The sequence below is a fragment of the Cervus canadensis genome, chromosome 20 (assembly GCF_019320065.1).
Source record: "Cervus canadensis isolate Bull #8, Minnesota chromosome 20, ASM1932006v1, whole genome shotgun sequence".
NCBI lineage: Eukaryota > Metazoa > Chordata > Mammalia > Artiodactyla > Cervidae > Cervus > Cervus canadensis.
The window spans coordinates 56,341,581-56,368,343 of NC_057405.1; the positions used below are offsets into that span (position 1 = coordinate 56,341,581).

Consider the following 26,763-nt stretch of genomic DNA (forward strand, 5'->3'; position numbering starts at 1 on the left):
GAAGAGGGCAGAGCTGCAAAGTCTGCCTCTGCCTTGTGGTGACAACTTTCCCTCCCTCTGGATGCTGTTCAGTCGGGATGGAAACTGGAGGAGTGTGCTGACAATGGGAGGTGGGATTGAGCTCTTGTTAAATAAAAGCAAAAACATATCCTGTGAGATAGGTTGAGACCAGGAACTTTCCCCACTTCCCTGCACAGTGACAAGTGTTATGAAAAAGGAATGAAATGGAGGAAGGGAGAATAAATAGTGACAAGGGCTGATATGTCAGACAGGGTAGTCAGGAAAGGGATTTTTGAGAAGGTGGCATTTGAGTATAAATCTGAAGGAAGTCTAGAAGCAAGTCACATGGACAGTTGGAGACACAACATTCCAGAAAGAGAGAACAGCAGGTGTAAAGGTCCTGAGGCAGGAGGAGCATGGTTGGAGGACATAAGAAGGAAGCCACTGTGGAAAGAGTCAAGTGGGGGACTTAAGAAAAGTGACCAAAAAAAAAAAAAAGAGAGAGAGAGAAGTGACCAGAGCCAGGTCACATGGGGCCTGGGAGCCCTTGTAAGGATGTGAGGTTTTTCTGGGAGTGACATGAGAACTGTTGAGGATTTGGAGCAGAGGAGAGGCATGATCTGGCTTAGATGTGGAAAGAACCAAAGTGGTTACTGTGGGTCATGAAAAATGGCTGGATTCTGAATGTATTTTGAAGTTAGAACAATAGGATTTATTGATGAGCTGGAAGTGGAGATGAGAGAAAGGGGCAAGTCAAGGGAGAGGATTCAGATGTCCAGTCTTTTTACCCAGATCCGGGAGCCTCTTCTCCTCAAGCCCCTTTGGCACACAGGCTCATTTAAGGCCCCTGGAGCCCAGCAGATGGGGACAGACCCTGGCCGCAGTCCCCCAAGCCTGATTCAGCTGCTGTCCTCTTTGGAGACACCCCTGGATGCCATGCTTAGTCATTCAGGCGTGTCTGACTCTCTGCGACCCCACGGACTGTAGCCCGCCAGGCTCCTCTGTCCGTGGGGATTCTCCAGGCAAGAATACTAGAGTAGGTTGCCATGCCCTCCTTCAGGGGATCTTCCCAACCCAGGGATTAAACCCAGGTCTCCTGCATTGCAGGTGGATTCTTTACTGTCTGAGATACCAGGGAAGCCCAAGAATACTGGAGCAGGTGGCCTATCCCTTTTCCAGGGGATCTTCCCAACCCAGGAATTGAACCGGGGCCTCCTGCATTGCCCTCCTCATACAGCCCACTCCAGGGCCTTACCTGACACCATCTCGCCACCGTAGCCCTGCTTGACCAGGGAGAAGACCAGCTTCTGCTGGTGGGCACAGTCAATGCACGCTTGCACAGCCTGCTGCAGGACGGCTGATGGCCGCTCAGGCCCAAAGTGCTCGGGGAGCTGCTGCACCTTCCTCCTCTCCAGGTACGGCCCCGCGTTGGCTTGCTTGTTGATGTAGAGGCAGACTGTGGAAACAGACCCACAAAGCCCTCAGCATGGAAGCACATCAGGCCTGGAGCGGCTCCTGTATGCGGGGCCGGGGGGCGGAATGCCACAGCCATGTCCCCTTGGCCCTGGTCTTGGGAAAGCTGAAAAGGCCAAAGTGGCACCAATTCTTCCCAACTTGACAAGTAAAAGAGACAAGAGAGTCAATCACCTCCAACTGCCAGGGCTTGCTCTCAAGACAGCCTCCTGGTTGGGAAGAGACAGACAAGTGTGTCTCTTCCGATGTATTCAAATCTGAATCATAGACAATTATGGACCATGTGTATAAATGTATTTCTATGCTGGGAATATACACATATAAAATCTTCCCTCTGGGCAAACTGAGAGAGTAGCACTGAAACATATGCATTACCATATGTAAAATAGATAGCTGGTGGGAAGCTGCTACATAACACAGGGAGCTCAGCCTGGTGCTCAGTGATGACCTGAAGGGTTGGGATGGAGTGGGAAGTGGGAGAGAGGCTCAAGAGGGAGGAGACAGATGTACACTTATGGCTGTTTCGTGTTGTGTGGCAGAAACCAATACAACATTGTAAAGCAATTATCTTTCAGTTAAAAAAAACAAAACAACCTTCCCTCCTCTTCCCAAAGAAGCTCTCAAGCTATACATAATGTTTGACATTTGCCATCGTTGTTGTTGTTAACCTTCAGTTAAAAAAAAAGAAAAATCAACCTGGTGCTAATTACTCCAAAGACTATATATTCGATGAAGTTCTAAAGAGAATTCTATCAACAACTTCAGGCATAATGAACACTCAGTAGTCCATTTAGGTAAGCCCAACCAAAAGTCCCTGTAGTTTTAGGGTTTTTTTTTTTTTTTCTTTTAAAATTTAATTTATTTTTGGTTGTGCTGGGTCTTTGTTGCTGAATGTAGGCTACCCTCCAGTTTCAGTACACTGGCTTCCCATTGTGGTGGCTTCTGTTGTGGAGCATGGGCTTTAGACCATGGGTTCAGTAGTTGTGGCACACAGGCTTAGTTGCCCTGACTCATGTGGGATCTTCCTGGACCAAGGATTAGAATATGTGTCCCTCGCATTGGCAGGTGGATTCTTAACCACTGGATCACCATGGGAGTCCTTCCTGCAGTTTTAAATACATCATACTGGTAAAAAAAAAAAAAACTTCTGAGCATGTGTCCCCAAATGTGTTAATTTATTTATAGATTATAGACATTCTCAACCACATTAATGTATTGCATACATTTAAAATGCAACCAAAAAATAGAAAAATTTAAAGGGTGATATAAAAAGAAATATTAATAGTAGGTATCATATTTTCTTCCACAGGTTAATGACTCCTCTCATGTCTCCCCATGTCCCCAGCCCACGTACGAGCATCTTACCTTGGGGGCCACTAGTGCAGAGGAGTGTTGAAGAGGGACTTTAAGAGGAAACCAAAAGAACTTTGGAAGGATTAAACAGTAATAAAGTTGAAGATTAGTTTTTACCGAGCAGCTACTATACAGTCCAGGCATTGTATCTACTTTATCTTGTTTGATTCTCAAAATAAACCTGAGAACTAAATATTATTACTTTGTTGGTAATGAAGTAACTGAGGTAAAAAGTGGTGAAGCGGCTGCTCAGAAAGTGTAATTAGTGGGATTTGAACTCACGTCTTTCTGATGTCATGACCTGTGCTCTTTTCACTCTACCAGGTTGCCTTCTCCCCTGCTAAGCCCAGATGATTCAGTAAAACTGAATTGATAAGGGACTTTCACGCCAGGCAGTAGTGTGCTACAGAGAAAATGGTGAACCAAATCTACACGACCCCTGGCTTCAGAGAGCTTAGGGCCCAGCAGGGGAGATAGATCTACTCAGAGAACTACAGGAAGTGATGTGGGACCTTGGCTGCCAAAACACTAGGGAGGGGCTAGAAGAGCTCTTCCTGGGAACCCTGGCAGGAAAGTCAGTGAAGGCTTTTTTGAGGGAAGTACCTGAGCTGAGATGGGGCTTCTCTGGTGGCTCAGAGGGTAAAGTGTCTGCCTGCAATGTGGGAGACCTGGGTTCCGTCGCTGAGTTGGGAAGATCCCCTGGAGTACGAAATGGCTACCGACTCCAGTATCCTTGCTTGGAAAATTCCATGGACAGAGGAGGCTGATGGGCTGCAGTCCATGGGGTCGCAAGAGTTGGACGTGACTGAGCGATTAAATCACCACCGCTACCTGAGCTGAGATACAAGGGAGGGTGACCAGAGGAAAGATCATTCCGGAAAAGGAAGAGGCAATATGCAATGATCCTATGGTGGGCCCTAAAGACTAGAGCAGGGCCTTGTAGGCCATACTGCAGAGTGTGGTTTTTACCTTACAATAAGGGGAGGGCACCAAGGAATTTAAGTGGGATGGGGCTGGAGGTGGTTTGTGATGAGCGGGATCTCTGTGTGTGTGTAAGAGAGAGAGAGAGAGAGACCATCCTATTGCCGTTACTCTTGGGATGGAACTGTCGGTCCACTGGTGGACACTCCATCAGAGAGACTGGGCAGAGCTCTACCCTGACTGGACTGGATGGTATTAGGTGGGACTGGGAGGCATTAGGATCCTTAGGAGACCTGGAGGCACAAACACAGGGACATAAACTCTTCGAGGTGAGCAGGCTCACTATTGGTACAAAGTTAACCTGTCTCTGAAGAGAAGAAGCTGGGCCACCAACCGCTCTTTCTAGTCCCCATCCACCCACAGCAACCAGCTGAACTCAAGAAGCATTGAAAACCAACTGCAAATAATTCAGGCTGTGAGACATTTAAATAGATGTTCTCAGAGAATTTGGTCATCCTATGTGTTGTCCAGCTGACACACATTATAATCCTTCATCTGAGCCATCTCGGTGGTGGCTCGCTAGTTCACAAAAGAACTTTAGCTGGTGGGCAAGTCATCACAGCCTTGGAGTTCATTCACCTGACCTACCTGTGAGAGCCTGTGAGGCTGCCAAGCTGGGCACGGTGGCTGCATCCTGAGGGATGGAGCTGAGGTCGGGCTCTGGTGTGCTCCGTGGAGGAGACAGGGCTAACGGAGTCATGAGAACCCGAGACTTCAGCTGCAAGAGAGAACCCATGGAATCAATGAAAAATCTGGAGATGCTCCCTACACCTTCCCAGGCTCATTCCTGGGCTCAGTTAACCACTGGTACTCCATCATGCTTCCACATCTTTCTACTGTGCTGCTTTGGAAGCTGAACTTCAGATTCGGTTTCATGATCAAGACTCAAGTTTGGATCACACCCAGAGCTGAGCTCTGCACTATGTCCTTACAGTGGAGCCGCCCAGGAAATGACTGTGTCAGGCAGCGGGTGTGGGTCACACAGAGGTGTGAAGAGTTGAAGCCCGTAAACCTCCTGAGGGCAGGATGCAGGGTGGGGTCAGCTCCCCACCTGAGCCCCTGCGCTCCTGAGGTTCTTGTGACAGGGCTCTCCAGCCAGCCAGCCAGTAAGCAGCTCTGAAGCTCTGGCTACTCTGCTGAGCTTTCTGCTCGCAGAGCACGCTGGATCTTGCTGGAAAAGAGCAGGAACTGGTCTTCCAAATGCTTCTCAGGGTTTGTTTCCTGCAGTGGAGCCTACGAGTGCAGATGAGTGCATTCTTTGGTAGTGACAAGCAGCCACCTTGAACGTCACTCACTTGAAACCACAAATGAGGAGCTGAAATTTGCTGTTATGGATTAAGGGAGAGATGACTGGATGATGGATCAACACCAACAAATCACTCTTTGTACCACGGTTCAACAGACAAGTTTCTAATTTCAGTTCTCCACCCTAAAAATATGAGTAAGTCAGTTACTTCACCTCTTCACTGCTGACCTGTGTTTCAACCCTGCTCTAGACTGCTTTTCATTGCTGCTTTCCTTTTTAATGGCTTGTTTTGTTTTTTAATGGATAAAATAAAACAAAATGCTGCTATCTTGATTTCTAATACCGTTCTTCAATCAAAGAAACCAGGTATCCTTGGAGAAATGGCTGATTCTAGGGCTAGGGCAGGAAACATACAAGATGAGCCTGGATCATCTTACTATGCCAAAAAGTAGGAAAGTACTAAATTTAAAAACCACCTACATACACAAATAATGAAAGGGGTAGGTCACAGGGACACAGGAGTCATCTGAAAGAGTTTCAATGGTCAAACCAGGAGCCACACAAGCAACAGATAAAGTATTAAAAAAAAAAAAAAATTCTGTATTGAATATCCGTGACTCCATACTCACATAAATGAATGACTGACTAAGTAAATACATGGGGAGAATAGACAAATCTCTGTATAAAAATTCTAAGTATTTTATCGTGGAGCATAGCTCCTCACTCCTGAGTGTAGGCCACGCATAATGACTTCCTTCCGAAGAGGAAAGTATGGAAATGGGGGAAAAAGTATCTTTACAGGAGATAACCCAGTCAAACACTGCCTCAGTTAGGGGAGCCAGGTCACCATCCACAGTGATAAGCCATGTCAATAGTATGCACCCTTGATAAGACATGATGGTAATGGCACCTTACTTGTGAGATCTCTTTTCTAAAAACATAATCCCAAACTAATCATGAGATAAACTTCAAACCAGCCCAAATTGCAGAATATTTCATAGAATGAAAGTGAAAGTGTTAGTCACTCAGTTGTGTCCGACTCTTTGCAACCCCATGGACTATAGCCTGCCAGGTTCTTCTGTCCATGGGATTCTCCAGGCAAGAATACTGGAATGGGTTGCCATTCTCTTCTCCAAGGGATCTTCCCGACCCAGGGATCGAACCCAGGTCTCCCTCATTGCAGGCAGATTCTTTACCATCTGAGCCACCAGGGAAGCTCTTACAGAATACGTGACCAATACTCCTCAAAACTGCCAATGTCATCAGAAACAACAAAAGTCTAAGAAACTTTCATAGCCCAGAGGAGACATCATGACTAAATGTGTGATGAGGTATCCTGGATGAATTCTGTAACAGAACAGGGAAAAAGTAATGAATCTCATTAAAATAGGGATATTATTTAACAATAAAGAGATGGGAATACCAGACCACCTGACCTGCCTCTTGAGAAACCTGTATCAGGTCAGGAAGCAACAGTGAGAACTGGACATGGAAAAACAGGCTGGTTCCAAATAGGAAAAGGAGTACATCAAGGCTGTATACTGTCACCCTGCTTATCTAACTTATATGCAGAGTACATCATGAGAAACGCTGGGCTGGAAGAAGCACAAGCTGGAATCAAGATGGCTGGGAGAAAATATCAATAACTTCAGATATGCAGATGCCACCACCCTTATGGCAGAAAGTGAAGATGAACTAAAAAGACTCTTGATGAAAGTGAAAGAGAAGAGTGAAAAAGTTGACTTAAAGCTCAACATTCAGAAAACTAAGATCATGGCATCTGGTCCCATCACTTCATGGGAAATAGATGGGGAGACAGTGGAAACAGTGTCAGACTTTATTTTGGGGGGCTCCAAAATCACTGCAGATGGTGATTGCAGCCATGAAATTAAAAGACGCTTACTCCTTAGAAGGAAAGTTATGACCAACCTAGACAGCATATTAAAAAGCAGAGACATTACTTTGCCAACATAGGTTTGTCTGGTCAAGGCTATGGTTTTTCCAGTGGTCATATATGGATGTAAGAATTGGACTGTGAAGAAAGCTGAGCACCAAAGAATTGATGCTTTTGAACTGTGGTATTGGAGAAGACTCTTGAGAGTCCCTTGGACTGCAAGGAGATCTAACCAGTCCATCCTAAAGGAGATCAGTCTTGGGTGTTCATTGGAAGGACTGATGCTGAAGCTGAAACTCCAATACTTTGGCCACCTCATGCTAAGAGTTGACTCATTGGAAAAGACCCTGATGCTGGGAGGGATTGGGGGCAGGAAGAGAAGGGGATGACAGAGGATGAGATGGCTGGATGGCATCACCGACTCGACTGGCATGAATTTGAGTAAACTCCGGGAGTTGGTGATGGACAGGGAGGCCTGGCATGCTGCGATTCATGGGGTCTCAAAGAGTCGGACACGACTGAGTGACTGAACTGAACTGAACTGAACTGATTGTTAATAATTCACTAGCTGCGACATATGTAACACAACAATGTAAGATGTTAACAATAGGGGGAACTAGGTGTCTAGTATATGAGAATCCTCTGTATCTTTGCAACTCTTCTCTAAATCTAAAACTATTCTAAAATATAATTTATTTTAAAAATCTTAAAAACAGAATCTGGCAGGATAAACTGGGTAAAACAAAAGGGAAGGAAGAAGAAGAGGCCTCTTTCTTGGCAGCATAAGGCTGGAAGAAGATTTGCTGCCCAGGACGCCTTGCTCTGACATACAAGAGCCAACCCTTGGCCTTCAAAACCAACAGCCCCATACAGATGCTGTCAGCGCTGGCACCTTTACCTGAAATTCAAAACCATAATCAAATGGGTGTGGCGATTCCTTAGCCAGGGCTTGGTTGCCATTGGCTGTGCTTTGCTGTGTTAAAGTATAGTGAAGGGATGAAGCAGAAGGATAGAGGCGGCCCCTGCCAGCTGGAGCCTCCACCAAAGGGGCTGGGGAATCTGGGAGCGGCTCATCTTTCTTTTCCATTCACAGATCCAAAGTAAGGGCCTGGAGAGTTTCTTGTTGCCGCTGTCATCAGTGGAAGACCTTCTCTAAGACATTTGCTATAGAAAACCACTGACAACAGCTGGGAAGGAATTCACTTACAAACTGAGATGTGTGGGCAGGGCATGCTAAAGGAGAAGGGGTCAGAATGTAAAATTCAAGTATTTTTCTAGAAATACGCAAGTGTGGCAGAAACAGATGCACTAACTAAACAGTATTTGTTAGATTGACAATAAGAGGTGGGTAAATGAAGGATATGCAATGTGATTTGGGAAGTATATACATGTGTAGAGGCTTCCTTGGTGACTCAGATGGTAAAGAATCTGCCCACAATGCAGGAAGCCCGGCTTTGATCCCTGTGTAAGGAAGATCCCCTGGAGAAGAGAATGACAACCCACTCTGTATTCTTACCTGGAGAATTACATGGACAGAGGAGTCTGACGAGCTACAGTCCATGGGGTCGCAAACAGGTGGACATGACTGAGCGACCAACGTTGCCTGCATATCAGCAGAGGATGAAACAACAGAGCCAAACTTAAAAATAAGTTCATGGACTTCCTTGGTGGTCCAGTGGTTAAGAATTCGCCCAGTGCTGGGTACAAGGGTTGGATCCCTGGTCTGGGAAGGTCCCACAGGCCGTGGGGCAACTAACTGACATAACTACTGAAGGCCGTGCACTCTGGAGCTTGTGCTCTGCCAACAAGAGAAGCCGCCACAACGAGAAGCCCATGCACTGCAACTAGAGAATACCCACCCTCCACTTGCCACAACTAGAGAAAGCCCAGCACAGCCAAAAACAATTAAGTTCAGGACAGCAGTGGGCACATGCAGTGGGGCACTAGTTGGATCTGGGTTCAAAACCCGACTCAGTCGCTCACTAACTCTGTGCTAAGTCTTACTACTCAGCCTTCAGAGTCTGCCTTTTCTCATCGGTAAGGTAAGGATGATAGCTTCTCACAAGGATGTGGTAAGAATGAAGTATAAACATTTAGTACAGGGCTAATGTGAAGTGTGCAAAGCGAGAACTCGGTAAACATTTATTATCATATTGCTGCTGGTATTATACTTTTATTATTAGAAATTCCAGAAATACAAATGAGTCCCAAGTTTCCTGTTCCTGTAGCCACAGCAGGAAAGGGAATTGTCCATCTTCCTCCCAGGACCCATCTACATTTTCTACACCTACCCACTTGGGACCATATCTTCCCAATCTTTGAAGACCCACTTGCACATGATCCCCTTGAAGAAACATGTTCCCAATACATTTTGTAATGGTCCCTAAGTATTGCTTACGCAGGAGCTGCTCTTTCCAAGTTGCATCATTTAAGCTAAGTCTGAAAAGGGAAAACAATTCATTCCATGAGGTAGTCATTCACTCAACAAATATTCATTGAGCATCTACTATGTGCAGGGAACTGTTCTAGGTGCTGAGGATACAGCTATGAATGGGGGAGATAAGGTCATTGTTCTTGATGAGCTAGTATCATAGTAGGGGGAAACAAGAAACACACAACAAAAATGTCACTTTGTGATAAATGCTACTTTAAGAGGTAAAATATGGTGATGTGATAAAAGGGAACTGGGTGACTGGGGTAGGCTGATAAGGAAAGACACCTACTTCAAGATCTGAATAACGAGAGGGAACCTGGGGAAAAACCTTCCAAGCAGACAGAGTGGTCAGTGTAAACCTCCTAAAGCTTGGCTTCTTCAAAGTACAAGGAAGCCAGGGTGACTGGAATTGTAAGCAGGGCAGAAGGATGTAAGATGAGGTTAGCCTGGTAGTCAGGGCCCAATCATGAGGACTTTCTAGATCAGTGCTGTAGACTGAATCCTGTCCCCCTCAAGAAGACATGTTCAAGTCCTAAGCCCCAGTACCTGTGAATGGGACTTGACTGGGAAATAGGGTCTTTGCAGATGCAATCAAGTTAAGATGAGGCCACACTGGGTTAGAGTGGGCCTTAATACCAATGACTTGTGTCCTTAAAAGAAGAGGGAAATCTAAACACAGACACACAGGGAGAATGCCATATGGCAATGGAGGCAGAGACTGGAGTGATAGGTCTACAATTAAGGAACACCAAGGATTGCAGACAACCACTAGAAGCTCAGAAGAGTCAAGAACCTTCAGAACCACTAGAACCTGCAGAGAGAGCATGTCCCTGCCAATATCTTGGTTTTGGACTTCTAGCCTCCAGAACTCCTGTTTTAAGCCACACTGTGGTACTTTGTTGTAGCAGCCTGAGTAAATAAATACAGGCAGATTAAAGAGTTTGGATTTTATTCTAAGAGGTATGGAAACAATTAGAGCATTTTAAGCAGAGAAACACATCCTAGCTTTTATTTTATAAAGTTAAGTATGGTTGCTATATAGAGAGTAGATGGGGGGGGTGGTACAAAAATAGAGAAAGGAACACTACTGAGGAGGTTATCATATGGTGCAGGCAAGAGACATAGGTGGCTGAACTAGGGTAAAAGTAGTGAAGACAAAGAATTGGTTGGATTCAAGTGTATTGTGGAATTGAAATTAAGGTGATGCGAGAGAGAAAATGCAAATGCAAAGATAACTTCTAGATTTATTCACATAAACTTTGTTTTGATAATATATTTCTATTACATTAGTTTAAAACATTAGCATTTTACTTGTTGCTCACTTAGTTAACTTTGAGGAAGACTCGCTTGTCTCTAAGATTCTAAATATTCCTCCTCTACTACTCAAGCAGTAAACCTGCAAAATACCACAAGATAGGTTCTATGCAGAACTTCTGGGAGAAGACATGAAAAGAAGATGAGCATCCACATTTCCTCATCTGGGAAATGGACACTGAGAATTGACATGATTTCATGTTGCCCAACAAACTGCAGGGGAGGAAAGAGAACACAGGACTCAGAGAGGCTGGAATTCTAATCCTGGTCCTGCCCCCAATTCACATGGGACTCTGAGGAAACCACTTAATACCTCTGGGCTTCATCTTCCAAAGCCATTAAATGAGAGTGTATGAGTGCTGAGTTGCTTTAGTTGTGTCCAACTCGTTGCAACCCTATGGACTGTAACCTGTCAGACTCCTCTGTCCATGGGATTCTCCACGCAAGAATTCTGGAGTGGATTGCCATGCCCTTCTCCAGGGGATCTTCCCAACCCAGGGACAGAACTTGCATCTCTTACGTCTCCTGCATTGGCAGGCAGGTTCTTTACCACTAGCACCACCTGGGAAGCCCTAAATGAGGATGGGGTTGTTGGATTTATTTATTTATTTTTGACTACACCACACAGCATGAGGGATCTTAGTTCCCCTGATCAGAGATTGAACCCATGCCCCCTGCAGTGGAAGCACAGAGTCTTAACCACTGGACTTCCAGGGAAGTCCGGGTTGTTGGTTTCTAAGTTCTCTTTCAACTCATAATGTTGTTTATGTACCTTGCATTAGACCAGTTTTGAAAACAAAGAGTTTGAGATAAAACCAGTGTCAGTGCCATATTTTGAATGTTGACTAGAAGAAATGTGGCATCCTAAATATCTTTGGAGCTTTGTTTCTGGGAATATAGAAAGCTATGCTATTTGGATCAACTGAAAACAACTGCTGACAATGGATAAAATGTAAGATTAGTAAAAGTAGGAGGGGCTAACAATATATAATATAAAGAATAATTGGGCCCAAATACAGGTGAAATCTAGGCCTTGGAATTGCCATAGATCCCAGGGTTCACCCAAAGGGTTAAAACCCCTGGGTAAGGGTGAGCCAGCCGTAAACTTGTCCTGTTTCACCACGCCCACACTGGACTTTCAGGAAAGTTGCCTTGACACAGGGGGAGGGGGTGTACAGAATCCCTGGGAAAATATTGCCACAAGCCAGAGCTCACATAGGTTTGCAGCCCAAATTCACAAAACTTGGGTCACCAAGGAAACTTTAGGCTGTGAAGTTAGTTTAAAAATTACCCAATCTGGCAGTGCTCCCAGATTACCTGAAAAAACAAACTCAAATCATTACTGGAGAAATGTCTCAAAGAAATCTCCAAAACAATTTTTCAAAGTCAATGAATAACACAGCTCAAACACACAAGAAAGCAAGGAACCAAGCAAGAATGGGCAATAAAAACACACAGCAATCAAACTCTAGAAAAACTGAAGATATTTCAATTATCAGACTGAGATTATAAAAGCAACTCTGATATTCTATATAAAGATAGAAAAGACAAGTTTGAAAATATCTCTGGAGAACAGAAAACTATGAAAATAACAGCAAAACTACAAAAGAACCAAATTGAACTTCTATACAATAACTAAAACTAAAAACTAAATAAACAGATCTAACAGCATACTAAAGATAGCTTCCAGGTGACTCAAGGGTAAAAATCCACCTGCCAGGCAGGAGACATGTTTCAATCTGTGGATAGGGAAGATCCCCTGGAGAAGGAAATGACAACCTGCTGTAGTATTCTTGCCTGGGAAACCCCATGGACAGAGGCGCCTGGTGGGCTATAGTCCATGGGGTCACAAAGAGTTGGACATGACTTAGCGACTAAACAACAACAACAAATATAGCTAAAGAATGAATTAGTGAGCCAGACGATATGTCAGAAGAAATTCATTAAAAAGTAGATACACAAAAACTATGGAAGGAAGGTTAACAGACAAGGCAAATATAGACATTTTAACATTAGAGTTTCAGAAAGAATGGAACAGAAGTTACATTTGAAAAGATAATGGCTTAGAATTTTCCAGAGCTGATGAAAATTCTAATACACAGATTCATGAAGTCCAACAAATTCTAAACAAGATAAATAAAAAAGAAATCCATAGGTAGACACAACAGAATGAAATTGTAGAATATTGAAGAAAAAGAAAAAAATCTTAAAATTAGCTTAAAAATACAAAACCTTATTTGAGGGAACACTCCAATAAGTCAGATGGATAGCTAAGTTCTTTACAACAATGTACCCCAGGAGATAAACAGGATAATATCTTCAGTGTGCTGCAAGGAAACAAAAACCTAGAATTCTACAACCAGACCCAGAAAAAATATTTTTTTCCAAAAGTGAAGATGAACTAAAGGTACTTTTAGACAACAAAAGCTAACAGAATTCCTCACTAGAGGATCTATAAAAGAGATTTCTAAAAGATGTACTGCAGGCAAATGGAAAGTGATTTCAGGTAGGATGTATGATATGTGAAAAGGAATGAAGAATTTTTAAGTGGTAAGTGCAAGTGAATCTAAATGGAAATGACTCTACAAAACAAAAATAATTGTTTATGGGGATTAAAAAACAAAAAATAATTAAGATGTATGTTGACAATAATATTCAAATACGGTGATAAATCGAGTTAAAAGTGCTTTAAGGTCCTTGTATTATCTGGGAAGAAGCAAATGTAAGATTAACTTTAGAAAACTCTACTATGTAAGCATGCTGTAATTTCTACAGCAATCAGTAATACACTAGAAAACGTAGTGCTTAAACTTCAAGGAGTAGAAAAGAAAGAATTATATACTTAAAAATCCAAAAGAAGGCAGGAAGACAGGTAAAAGGAACACAGAATGAGTGGGATGAATAGAATACACAAAATATCGATTTAAATCCAAGTTTATCAAGAACTACTTTAAATATAAATGGACTAAATGTCTAGTTAAAAGATAAAGATTATTACACTGAATGCTATGGATTAAAATGTGTCTCCCCAAAAAAGATGTTAGAGTCCTAACCCCCAGCACCAGTGAATATGATCTTATTGGGAAATAGGGTCTTTGCAGATGATCAAGTTAAGATGAGCTCATTAGATTGGGGCCTAATTTACTATGACTGTGTCTTTATAAAAGGGGGAAATTCGGACACAGAGACAAACATGCACAGAGGGAAGACAATTCACAAGCCAAAGAACACTTGAGGCCCCCAGAAGCTAGGAGAGAGACCTACAAAAGGTCCTCCCTACCAGCCCTCAGAAAGAACCAACCTAGCTGACCTTGATCTGATTTCCAGCCTGCAGAACGGTGAGTCAATAAGTTTCTACTGTTCCATCAACAAATGAATAGATAAAGAAGATGTGGTATGTATACCCAATGAAATATTATTCAGATTAAAAGATTAAAATAATGCCTTTTGCAGCAACATAGATGGACCTAGAGATTATCATACTAAGTGAAGTAAGTCAAACAGAGAAAAACAATAAACACATATATTCTACCCAGGGACTGAACCAGTGTTTCCTTTGTCTCCGGCACTGCAAGCATATTCTTTACCTGTTGATCCTTCTGGAGGAGGAAATGGCAACCTACTCCAGTATTGCTGCCTGAAAAATCCCATGGATAGAGTAGCCTGGTGGGTTACAGTCCAAAAGTGTCACAAAGAGTTGGGTATGACTGAGTGACTAAACACAACAACAACATTAATGTTGTTATATATAATAAAATATACAATTACAATAGATATACAATTATATACTATTATATAATATTATAGCTATATTATATAATATAGAATAAATATTTTCTTATGTATGAAAGAATATATATATCACTGATTCAGTTTGCTGTATACCTGAAATTAACACAACATTGTAAATCAACTATATTTCAATTCAAAATAAATAAAATTTTCTTAAAATTTTTTATTTTTTAAGTCATCCAGTTTGTTGTATTTTGTTGCAGGAGACCTAGGAAACTAATATACTGGGTTCTATTTTTTTTAAATCATGTTTTCCCTCCCTTCACTTTTTTTTTTTTTAATCATGTTTTCCTCTCTCACTCCTTTGGAGGATAGCTTTGTTCACGTCCCTGCCCATAGCTTTCCCTGGGGACACATTGCTGTTTTAGGATCGCTCTATTTCTTCACACAAAACTCCCTCAGGGTTCTGCATCGATGCAGGAAGCGGGGTTAGGGAAAACTGAATACCTGACCGTGTTTAACCTCAGACTTCAGTCGAGAAAAACTTGCCTGTTGGAAATGCAAATCAGCTCCAACAACAAGAAGTTTGTGGCCAATGACCTAATTCCATTTCAAGGAGTCAGCCTGTCTGAGTCTACCCACACCTTTTTCTCCTTTCGCTTGGGAGAGATTAAACATGCAAGGGATGGAGGGGCCAGTATCCTTCAGCCTTGGGACCTGCTTTGGGAATATGCCCCTCAGTCAAATCTGAGATCCCAGTTAACCAATCTTTGCACAAACTTCTCAAGGAAAATAAAATTACCCCATACGATATACTGCCTGCATAATAATGAAGATAGAAGAGGATGCTCAGAGATGGGAGGGTAATGGTCTAGTAGTCTCTTGTGTTTTTCAGGGGAGCAAATGGGATGGGAATAACATGAGGATGCTGGAACTTTCTCCCATGAATTCTGTGTTGGGTTTAGATTCTCCTCTGGGCCCAGAGAGGTAGTGAAACTGGTGAAGTGCAACAGAGTGGGCAGGGGTGGGGGGAGGAGGTGGTGGCGGTGCTACTATTCTGTCTGGGTGGGACTGAAAAGAATGACTTAAATTCCTCCTGACAGAGGGGATCTGGAGAGGAGACGATGAAGCCAGTACTCCATGAGTTATCAGGAGACAGAAGGAAGAAAAAGGAAAACAAAAATAACCACCACTGGCTAAAGTGGAATTCAGAAAAACAGATCCGTCCATGTGAAATATTTAATGGAATGTCCACTCTGTCCTGTGACCCTGACAACCTTTAGTAGAGACCACACACTTAAAGGTATGTGAATTGCTATGACTGAGTTTCTTACAGAAATGGGGGAGGCAGCTAAGTTCTATGCATCAGCAGGCATGGGGTCAGCCCTGCAGATAAGAGGGGGCAGGTGGAACATACAGTTACAGGCATTCTGTCCATAGCAGAGCTCAGAGCAGTGGCGAGATGGAGCAGCTTATGTCAGTTCACAAGATATGATTGTTAAATTTTCAGGAATATTGCACGTTGTTTGCAATATCTGTGTTTAAACACAGCAATTATTAAAAATTGAAGTGCATATACTTACAGAGTATTAATTAAATAAAATGTATTAAAAACAAAGGCAAAAAAAAAAAAACAAAGGCAACAAGATACTCAAAATCACCACTTTCTAATTATTTTACTGCTGCATCTGTGTGGAAATGCAGTTAACAGGAGCGACACTGCAGCGCATCTTTTACCAACTCCACCTTCTGGAACATTACATTTGTGCCTTGAAATTGGCCATGTTGGGAATATTTACACCTTTGAAATTGGCAAATGCTACAAATAGGGCTGGATTTACTGTTGTGTTGACTCACAGGTTTAAGAGAGTAATGGAGAAAATACTTAAAATGCAAATTAAACTTAAAGTGTGCCTTGTCTGTAGCCATTACACCGTGAACAGCGTGAAAACAAACACTTTTTGTTTTCACCAACTGATATCCGATTCAGCAAAGTCAATCACACCCTTGACAAATGCGTGAAACTTCAACGTACAACTTCATTGTTTACATTTCTATTACTCCTCAAAATAAGTGAAAATACCAACTAACATTCATTTCTGAGTTACACTCAAAATGCTGATCAGAAAACATTCACCGGATACCACTGCCCCTGACCCACTGCTGAGCCTCACCTCTGATCACTGCTCAGCCCTAGGGTGGGGGTGGGGGTGTCACAGCAAAACCACAGGAGAGACGGTCCCTGCCCTAGGTGCTGCACACTGTTCAGTCCCAGGGAATGGCCCCGGCCTTGTGCCCGTGTAGTCATTTCCCTCATGGCCACAGGTGGTACATCACAAGCACCGTCAGCAGGTGAGGGACGGGAAGTAGGCGCAGGAAGAGTTAGATGTTGATTCTTCCCTTCCATACTATTAGACTACATTTAGTGTTCATAACTGTGACTCTCAAGGCAATACAAGATCTGGATAATCAAAGAAGGACTGAAACCCATTCAGCGGTTATAACGAAAACACTTTTTAGAAAGAGGCTTTAAATAAGTGTTGAAATAAACAAAATCCTTTCTACTTTCAGCTTGAGCATTCTCATAATTGAGATTTCTGGGAATTTGACATCCTTGTTACAGTGTCAAGAACACACACTTTTTCAGTGGGGAAAGGATGACAATAAAAAAGGAGGAACAAAACCAAATGCTGTATTTACCCATGTTCTTTAGAAAATTACTTTCTTTATAAAGTTAATTTTCCAGTTAATGGAAGACTGTCCTTTAAATTTTTAGCAGGGATTGCTAGTTCCTCCCAAATATCCATACCCCTTTCTTCATTAATTAATGAGATCCCTGAATTTTAGCTCATCACCTTGTCACTCAGCACTACATTTTCTCACCTCCTGTGGAGCTAAGTGTGGCCAAGTGACTCAGTGAGTTCTGGCCAGTGAGTTCAAGCGTGAGGATTGTGTGCAATTTTGAAGCTTTTATCCTTAAGGAGGAACAGTGTGTCCTCCACTACGTCTGTCCCCATTCTGCTGGCTGGACTAGTCGGCTTGTGGGACCTGGAGGAGCCACCTCAGAGCATGAAGTAGAGACTGTATCTTACGGTAGCACGGCTGTAGTCACCTCAGTCGTGCGACCCCATGGACTGTAGCCCGCCTGGCTCCCCCGTCCATGGGATTTTCCAGGCAAGAACACTGGAGTGGGTTGCTGTGCACTCCTTCAGAGGATCTTCCTGAAACAGGAATCAAACCCACGTCTATTACCTCTCCTGCATTGGCAGGTGGGTTCTTTACCTCTAGCGCCCCTTGGGAAGCCCATTAGGACAGCGAAGCAACGATATAACAGAAGCCTGGGCCCTCAACACCGTGGAAGCATCAGAGCAGCCCCGGATGGCCTTCCCAGGCGGTAACGTGAGAGAAAAACTAGTTTCTATCATCCTTAAGCCACTGTTCCTCAGTCTTTGTTACAGCCGTTGAATTTGTTTTTAATATTTTGGGGATGATGTTCTTTCTACATGTTACACTTTTCTCAGCTTGTTAAACAGAACAAAGTAATCTACTCTTTTTTGAATCATGAAACATAAATATTACTCTGAACAATAATGCAAAGAGTCTACTGAGAGTTTAGAGTGCTCCTGACCTGACAGTTATGTGGCCTCAGACTGCAGGGCGTGATTAATTCCTGCCTAATTCCTGCCACTTTTCTGACTCCTCTCACTATGGAACTACCAAGGATATATAAGAAATACATATATATATAGTGCTTAGGCTCAGAGACTCAAATGTAGAAGTGTTCAGTGTTACTCATGACTATTATTGCTATTAGTATTGATTACTGTTATTGTGTATTGGGGACAAATGGCTATCCTAAAAACCCATCACTTTTTTCTCCTGCTTAAATTATAAAGACACAGAAGCTGAAAATTCTGCTATTTGGAACCATTATAATCAGCTATGTCTACTGAATGGAAGCTAGTGTTTGTCCCTGGAGCAGATCCTCTCTCTTTATCTTTTTAAAAAGACCTCGATGGTCTCCTTAGTCATGAAGTGTGAGGAAAGTCTACCTGTTGGCCTTGGGGAGTCTCTGAACTGACAACCTAAATCAACAGCAGATTCTTCAAACTGAGATGTAAATGTTCTATTTGATAACGAGGAAGGTTGTTTTCATGGCTCTTAAAGAGAAATTATGTTAAGAGATTTTTCCTTCCTTTGACTGGGATGAGAAGGGGGCAATAAGGCCATAAAATGATGCTCTCACAGTAGTGAGCATGCCCCAGCAAAGTGGCTGCAGACCTAGGCCAAGAGACATAGCCAGATGGGCCCTGGGCGGAGGGCTGACCCATGAACTCTGGAGCACTGACATCTGACCGCTAGTTAGACTCTTCCTTTTCTGCCTGTAATTTGCTCCTGTTATTCTCAAGACACAGAGAGAGGGTTAAATGTCACACCCCGGAAAAGGAGCTAAGATTCGGAGGATGTTTGGCTTTGTCTCGGCCACAGCCTCCAGGTGTTCAAGCCTTATTTTCTGAGGATCTCAGAGCTGCCACGTTGAGGATGGATTGAAGAGGCCAACAGCAGAAGCTGTTGCAGTAATCCAGGCTAGAAGTGATGGTGGCTTGGACCAGAAGGGGCTGGATTCTAGATGTATTTTGAAGGCAGAGTTGGCTGCATTTACTGTTTAGATAGGAGTGAGAGAGAGACAAGGTGGTGGAGTAGAAGGACTTGAGCTCACCTCCTCTCACGAATATACCAAAAATCACAACTAACTTCTGAGCAACCATCGACTAAATAGACTGGAACCTGCTGATAAAGATATTCTACGTCCAAAGACATAGAAAAAGCCACAGTGAAACAGTAGGAGGGGTGCTTTTGCGATATAATCAAATCCCATACCCACCAGGTAGGTGACCCACAAACTAGAAAATAATTTTATCACACAAGTTCTCCCACAGGAGTGAGAGTTCTGAGCCCCACATCAGGCTCTTCAGCCCGAGGGTCTGGCATTGGAGGAGGAGCCACAGAGCATTTAACTTTGAAGGCCTGCAGGGCCTGAGTGCAGGGGCTACAAAGGACTGGGGGAAACAGAGACTCCACTCTTGGAGGGCACACACAAGGTTTTGTGTGCACTGGGACCTAGAGATTCCATAGGACCCTGGGCCAGATGTACCTGCAGGCCTTGGAGGGTCTTCTGGGGAGGTGGGGGTCAGTTGTGGCTCACTGTGGGGGCAAGGACATTGCTAGTGGAGGCCCCAGAGAATATTCATTGGTGTGAGCTCTTCCAGAGGTTGCCATCTTGGCATTCAGACCTGGTCTCACCCAATAGTCTGCAGCCTCCAGCGCTGGAATGCCTCAGACCAGACAGCCAACAGGTGGGAACACAGCCCCACCCATCAGCAGAACAGCGGCCTAAAGTTGTCCTGAGTGCACAGCTGCCTCTAAACATACCCCATGACACAGCTCTGCCCACCACTGGGGTGAGAGCCAGCTCCACCCACCAGTGGGCAGGCACCAGTCTCTCCCAGCAGGAAGTCTGCACAAACCCCGGACCAACCTCACCCACCAGGGGACAGACCCTAGAAGCAAGAGGGACCACACATCTGCAGCCTGACAGACAGAGACCACAAACACGGAAAGTTAGACAAGATGAGACAGCAGAGAAATATGTTCCAGACGAAGGAACAAGATAAACTCCCAGAAGAACAACTAAGTGAAGAGGAGATAGGCAATCTGCCTGAAAAAGACTTCAGAGGAATAATGATAAAGATGATGGAGAAGATACAAGGAATATTTAACAAAGAACTAGAAGACTTAATGAACATAGAGAGATAAACAATACAATAATTGAAGTAAACATAACAAAAAAGAAGAAGATTCACAGATACAGAGGACAAATTGGTCATTACCAGTGGGGAAAGGGAAGGAGTGAGGGGGCAATATAGAGGCAGGGTAGTAAGAGGTACAAACTATGATGTATCAAATAAGCTACAGAGTTGTGTGAAAATTGTATAAATGTTAATTATGTTGAATTGGTTCATGGTGCTTTTCAGGTGTACTATATCCTTCATTTTTCTGTATATTCATTCTATTAATTTTTTGAGAGTTTGATATTGAAACTCCAACTAAAAATATTAATTTATCTACTTAAAAAGTAATTGTAATATATAGTGGAACTATATGTAACTTTGTTTTGTATTTTCCAAGTCTGTATATGTGTTATCATACTTTCATAATTTAAAAAAATTAAAAAAAGAAAGAGAAAAAAAAAAAAATGTCACAGCCCATGTTCAGCTGTGCTTGGGTCTCAAAGGGAGAGGCTTGTCCTCATACTTGGACCTGAGAGATTTTCCATGTGTGCTGGGACACAGAGGTGATTGACCAAGCCGCTTGGGACAGCACTAGGCAGGAAGTGGCAAATGTCAGTGAGCACAAACCGGGGATACAGTCGCTACAACAGGGCCTCCTCAGAATCTCCTGGGGAAAAGCCTGTCAAAGGCTCAACATTTGTCATTTTATGATGATAATATTGCTAACATAAATATATCATGATAATGTACTGATATAATAAGTTATATTATTTATTATTTTATAACATTGATAATATTATTGTTCTAAATTATTAATATGAAATCATATAATTATACTTTCAGTACCCAGCTGTGTATGCTATCTTCCCCAAATATCTTCCCCTTTAAATCGAAGGCTATTAAACTGTGATAATCAAACTTGTAAGAAATATGTCTACAACAAAGGTAAATAGACTCTGAGGGAGGGTTTGGAAGCATTTTCTTAGTAATAAAGTACAAGATCTTAAAGGATAGACCAAGTAATTTTATTTCACTTGTTCAGGAATTTTTATTTTTAACAACTCTGGCTCCTCAACTGTATCCCAGATAGTTAAAATTGCCCAAATGAGTGGCCATTTGGTAAATGAAATCAAACCTTACAGTTGCCTTGTTGACTTCTCCACAATTAAAACCACTTTGTTAATGGTAAAATGGGGCTTCAGGGTCTAAGAAACTGCCAAAATAAAATCAGAGAGACTTAACAGGTTGTTAACTTTATTTTGCCAAGTAAGGACATTATTTTTTTTAGATTACCAAACCTTTGCAACATACAGCACTTTATAAACTTTTAACAACAAAATAGCAAGAAGCAGATATTTCAGAATAAAAGATGTTCCTTTAGTCTGTGAAGACTTAGATATTTTTCTCCTGTCACCATCAACAGGTCAGGACTTCATGCAGACTGGCATCTGGTTTGGAGCTGTTTTCCTAGAACATGAAGCCCGTGGCTTGGGGAGATATCTGGGAGCTGCTGGCCTGAAGTAATTCCCACAATTCCCTCAAATATATGGGAGATGGACTAAAGGAAGAGTGGTGGCCTGTTATCCTCAAAAAAGAGACCTTATGAGGCATGGGAGTAAGATCCACCTGCTGTGTGTCAGCTAAGTGTTCCCAAAACTTTCTTCCTGCCTTGAGTTGTCTCTGAGCATTGGGAGCACTGAAAACTGCCCTTTTCAAGAGATGGGAAAACTGCAAAGTTGGGCTCATTCCACGGAGTGAATTTCCATTTTTCCTGGCCACAGAAATGCTGTGTCTGTCGGTAATTTTCATTCTTGGGTCACAGCTCCCAGGGGAGCAGGAGAAAGGGCAAATAGGAGAGAAAAGTTTTCTGTGTGTTTCTTCAGTTCCTAGATTCACTCCCTGGCCTTAGCATGCAGAAGGGCTGCCCTGTTCCAGCCTTCCAGATGCCATTTCCAGACCCCAGCAACTGTACAGGTAGCTGAGCAGAGAGACCTGCCCTGGGCCAGCTTCAGAGAGACAGTTCTGGAACTGGTGTGTCCATGAGAAAAAGGAAGCTCTCTTTGTTAGGAAAAGAGCCAGTGATGGAAGACTTTGCTGCAAGAGGTGGCCGAATAAAAGCTTCTTTTACTAAAACCAGTGACCCCCAAAAAACTTTGAGTCACCTTCCCCCTACCCCACTGCATCTATTTCCCAGCAGTTGGAAGAACTGTGGAGAGCCAAAGGGACAGAGGTTGAATTCATAACCGATCCTTCCAGAAGCTTTGTCTTTCTGCTGACCGGAAATAATTGCCATACATTTTCCTAAATATATGAGAGTTAATTGCCAATTTGCATCTTGGTTTGAGTATTCAGATCTCAAGGTGAAAACATAAGCCCCTTATTTCAGGAAAAATAGACAAAGGAAAATGTCTGAAGCTCATTTTCTAATGCCCAAAAGGCTCATGGAAAACAACTCAGTGATCTTTCTTCTCTAGCAGACTCTTCAAAAACATCTTGGAGGAGAAGCACTCCCTCGGGTTCGAGTTGTTTTATGTGATTTCAGTTACATCAGAGAATTTATTCTCCACCCCCTCAAGCCTCGCCAAATCATTAATTCTTGAAAGAGTAACAGGACTTTCATTTCGCTTGATGTGCCTCCTTAAGCCAAACTTGACGTCAGCACCTTTTGTAAGCAGGAAACTATGAATTAACACCCTGAATTTTCATGATGAGTCCCCTTATTGAGGCTCTGTTAGGGAAAATTCTTCACATCCTTTGACACTAGCTTGCTCGCATTATTAATTTAAATGTCTCAGGAACATCATCTGCTTCTACTAAAATTAATGACAAATGAGTTCTGGAAAGTGGCTTCCAGAGCCGCCCTCATAAGAACAGTCAGGGGAAAGCTCAGTGTCTGAAACGCTAATTGAGATGCGAAGCTTAATAACGTGTGTTTAGCTATGACCCTAAAATCTGCTCGCCTTACAACTTTCCCCATCTGGTGTAATTTGCTTTCTCTACTTGTAAAAATGCACACGACAGCAACAGCATGTATTGTGTGCCATGTTGCAACAATGAAGCCTTGTCTGTCACATTCTTCATCAAGAGAAACTTATTTCTCACCCTGTCTTTACCCAACTTCCAACCTTTCATTACACTTTGCGTTGGAGGTCTGTCCAAGCACCATGCCCCAGCCCAATCCCACTTTGGAGAAAGGAGATGATGGAGCCATACCTTGTACCCGGGTTTCCGCCCTCTTTTCTTTGGGATCTTCACTGCTGGTAAAGAACCAGCTGAAGCAGAATAAATGTTATGAACTGCCATCTTCATAGGTGTCGAGTGAAGTGGGGGTCGGCCTCGCTTTCTCCCCGGGATCCTCTGAGACTGCATTTCTGCTGGTGCCAGTCTTACAGAAGGAAGTGACAAATCGCTCACAGGCAGAAGAGGTGCTAAGAATTAGTCCAGACACAAAGCAAAACAAAAACAGAAGTGTTTGTTTGGTTTGCAAGGCAAACATGGATCCGGTTTGGTGATTTTGGCCATACCTACCCCTTAAGGGAGGGGAAGACCAAATAGGAGAGAGCCAGGCATTAGTTGGAGCTTTTAAAGTGCTTTTGGGCTCCTGGTATAATTTCAAGGATAGTGAATTTCCATGGGACTATAGTGAAGTAGGGAGGATACTGGCTAGGTGAAGAGGACAACAGATTCCCAGCAACCAGTACAACCAATAGTGTCATCAGCAAGGAGACACTTTTATCTATATGCCTCAACTTCCCAGTTAGTTCAACTTTGAACTGAAATAATAATAGCATTAAATAAACACAACCAGTTTTTCTCACATTCACTCCTATCCCTTTGACTGGGTAACAAACAGTTATACATTTTTCCCCCATGAAATAAATTTAATAGTAGAAATCAATTGTATTAAAGTTGATTATGTTCCTCAATCAAAATGTGGACAGAGATTTGCATACAGAGGTGTTCATTTTTACATGATCCAGCTTCCAAACTCTCAAAAATAAAATGAATAGAGCCCAATAACAAGCAATGGGGGAATGGCTAATACATCTACAGAATAACACAATCAGCTAGATACAAGCCTTTAACAATACTCTTTTTAATAACATGAGGTTGAGTGAAAAAGCATCACACAAACTTCAGGTAAAAGTTATCTCAACTCTGCAAAATTTTATGTGGTGATAAAGTGGAAGGAAATGTGCTAAAATGTGGGCAATAGCAAAGATGGTGGGACTATGGGTAACTGTTCACCATGTACAAATCCTTTCCCCCTTGTACTACTATGCTCAGCATTAAAAATACTTAAAATAAGTGCTCCAACTAGGGATTGAACCCACACCCCCTGCTTTGGAAGGCAAAGTCTTAACCATTGGACCACCAGAGAAGTCCTACAAAACTCCTTTTGTCGAATAGGTTTTGAAGATTAAAGTAAGGGTAATAAACTAATCAGTACTTTACCCTAAGAATTCGTATTACTCAAAATTACACTTAACTATCCATAACTTCCTAAGGAAAAACAGTCATCTTTTAAACTGGATTCTTTTTTTCTACTTCCCTCTCCCTAGAGGGAGGAAAAACCAGGATTTGTGCTGCTTTCCAAGTCCTTCTATAGAAAACACATCCATCTCAGGAGTATGAAGGACCTTTCCAGGTAACTAAATTGATCAACAGACTTCATGCCAATGGAACAACAGTGAAGTATTTTTAGTGGAATACTAAGTACCTCTGTAGCTGGGGAGATACTTGGAGAGAGTCTTCTCATAGTCCTCTCAATTCACAAAACACCTGAATGATTACATGTTGTATTTCATTCATCAATCAGGAAGATGCTGTTCCCCAATTCCTTGTTACAAATATATACCATTTTAACACAGAGACAAATCCAATTTTAAGTAATGGGACAGAAAGTTTTAAAAAACTAAATAGGTTATTTTAACCACTGGGGAGTCTCAAAATAACTTCTTGGAATAAATTTCAGAGAACTGGAGGAAAGCATCTACAAAATGGTCCTTTCAGTAACAAATCCAGACATTCTGGAAAAGATGGTGTCAAAAGTCCAGGGTCCCTCAAATCTCCCTTTCCAAAACCAAGATATGAACAAAGAAAAGAATAGCAAATATGAATACTTTTATTTTTAAGTACCAATATTAGAATACAGTGGAAACAAGATGCAAATTTTTTAGGGAAAATGTAACTATGGATGATAGACAACCATAATTTATCAAATGTTTAAGGATAAGGTCAAAATTAATAGCAAACTAAAATACTCAAAGATATATTAAGAGGCTGTCATCAAGCATAAAGAGTTTCTCTGTGTCTTAAAAAAAATTTCTTTAAGAATGAACAATAAAAATTCCTAAAAACAAACAAAGAACACCCAAAAGAAAATGGAAAAAAATCTATAAACATTTGGGCAGAACAAACAGATCATTTACAGTGAGAAAAATAAAAAGGTTAGCTGTCTTCAGTACCATTAGCCAGAAGATATTGGAATCAGTATGATGGTCATTTTTCCAGTTATTTAGAGTCTCCAAACTTCCTCCCATCACAGGGACTTTGCACATATAGTTCCCTTTGCCTACATTGCTCTTTCCTCTTGCTCTGGCTTAGTCCTCTCATTCTTCATCGGTTAACTCAACAAAACTCACCTTGAACTCTCATTAGAGTTTCCTAAGCTTAGAATTCCTCAGCTGTGACAATTGCATGTAAAGCATTCACAATGGAACTTGGACAAGAGAAGCGGATTGGGATGTGAAGATTATACCACTTGCAATACCTCTGATCTAGCAGTCATCTTTTTTTCTGCCAACATTTATGACACCAGGGTGGGCTAACTTGTTTGCTTGCCAAGGATAAAAGTTCAGACCCTTCACTATTTTTCATACAGAGTTAATGAGAAGTAGAAGGATTCAATTGATAAAAATAATAGTTTTTGAAATTATAATTATACCCCAAAATAAGACTTGAATAAAGAAAAAGTTTATCATTGGACAAATAAGTATTTTAAAAATATAGTTTTTACCTAAATTATTCTATAAATTAAGTGCAATCACATTAAAAACCCAAACTGATTTTAGGGGGGAAAAAAGACAAAACAAGTCTCAGGACAGACTTGCCCTTCTGTTGCTTAAAATGTGTTTTTTGCTGTTGTTTAGTCACTAAGTCATGTCTGACTCTTTTGCAACCCCATGGACTGTAGCTTGCCAGGCTCCTCTGTCCATGGGAGAAAACTGTAAAAATGGCAGTAGTTTTGGTACAGAAATAAGCAATCAGATCAATAGAAAAGTTAGTCCAGAAATTAAACTTATATTAAGTTTTCATTTGTTTGAAATTTAGGATCATTTCATATCAGTGGAGACAGCTCAATAAATGGCTTGTGGACAAAGGGCACTTAGAAACCAATAAAATTTTACTATATTTATAAATCCTAGAGATATCTAAGACTAATACATACAAAAATAAAAGAAATATTAAGAAATGCTGGAGGCAATATAAGTCAATATTTTTATACTCTTGGGATTAGAAAGGAGTTTCTAAATATGATGGA

General features: G+C 42.1%; 1 protein-coding gene across 6 annotated transcripts in view; it reads right to left on the reverse strand.

Moving 5' to 3' along the window:
* The window catches only part of SCML4 (Scm polycomb group protein like 4), a 104,522-nt gene that overhangs the window by 41,119 nt on the left and 36,640 nt on the right, over positions 1–26,763 (reverse strand). For 4 of the 6 annotated variants that reach the window (XM_043439512.1, XM_043439510.1, XM_043439515.1 and 1 more), the window contains 3 exons: positions 23,433–23,647; positions 4,396–4,525; positions 1,256–1,456 (listed from right to left, as the gene is read on the reverse strand). In XM_043439512.1, the coding sequence (XP_043295447.1) occupies positions 1,256–1,456; positions 4,396–4,525; positions 23,433–23,588 (487 nt within the window). In that variant the 5' untranslated portion in view covers positions 23,589–23,647. The remainder of the gene's footprint in view (positions 1–1,255; positions 1,457–4,395; positions 4,526–23,432; positions 23,648–26,763) is intronic. The other 2 variants (XM_043439514.1, XM_043439513.1) reach the window with 1 other exon arrangement.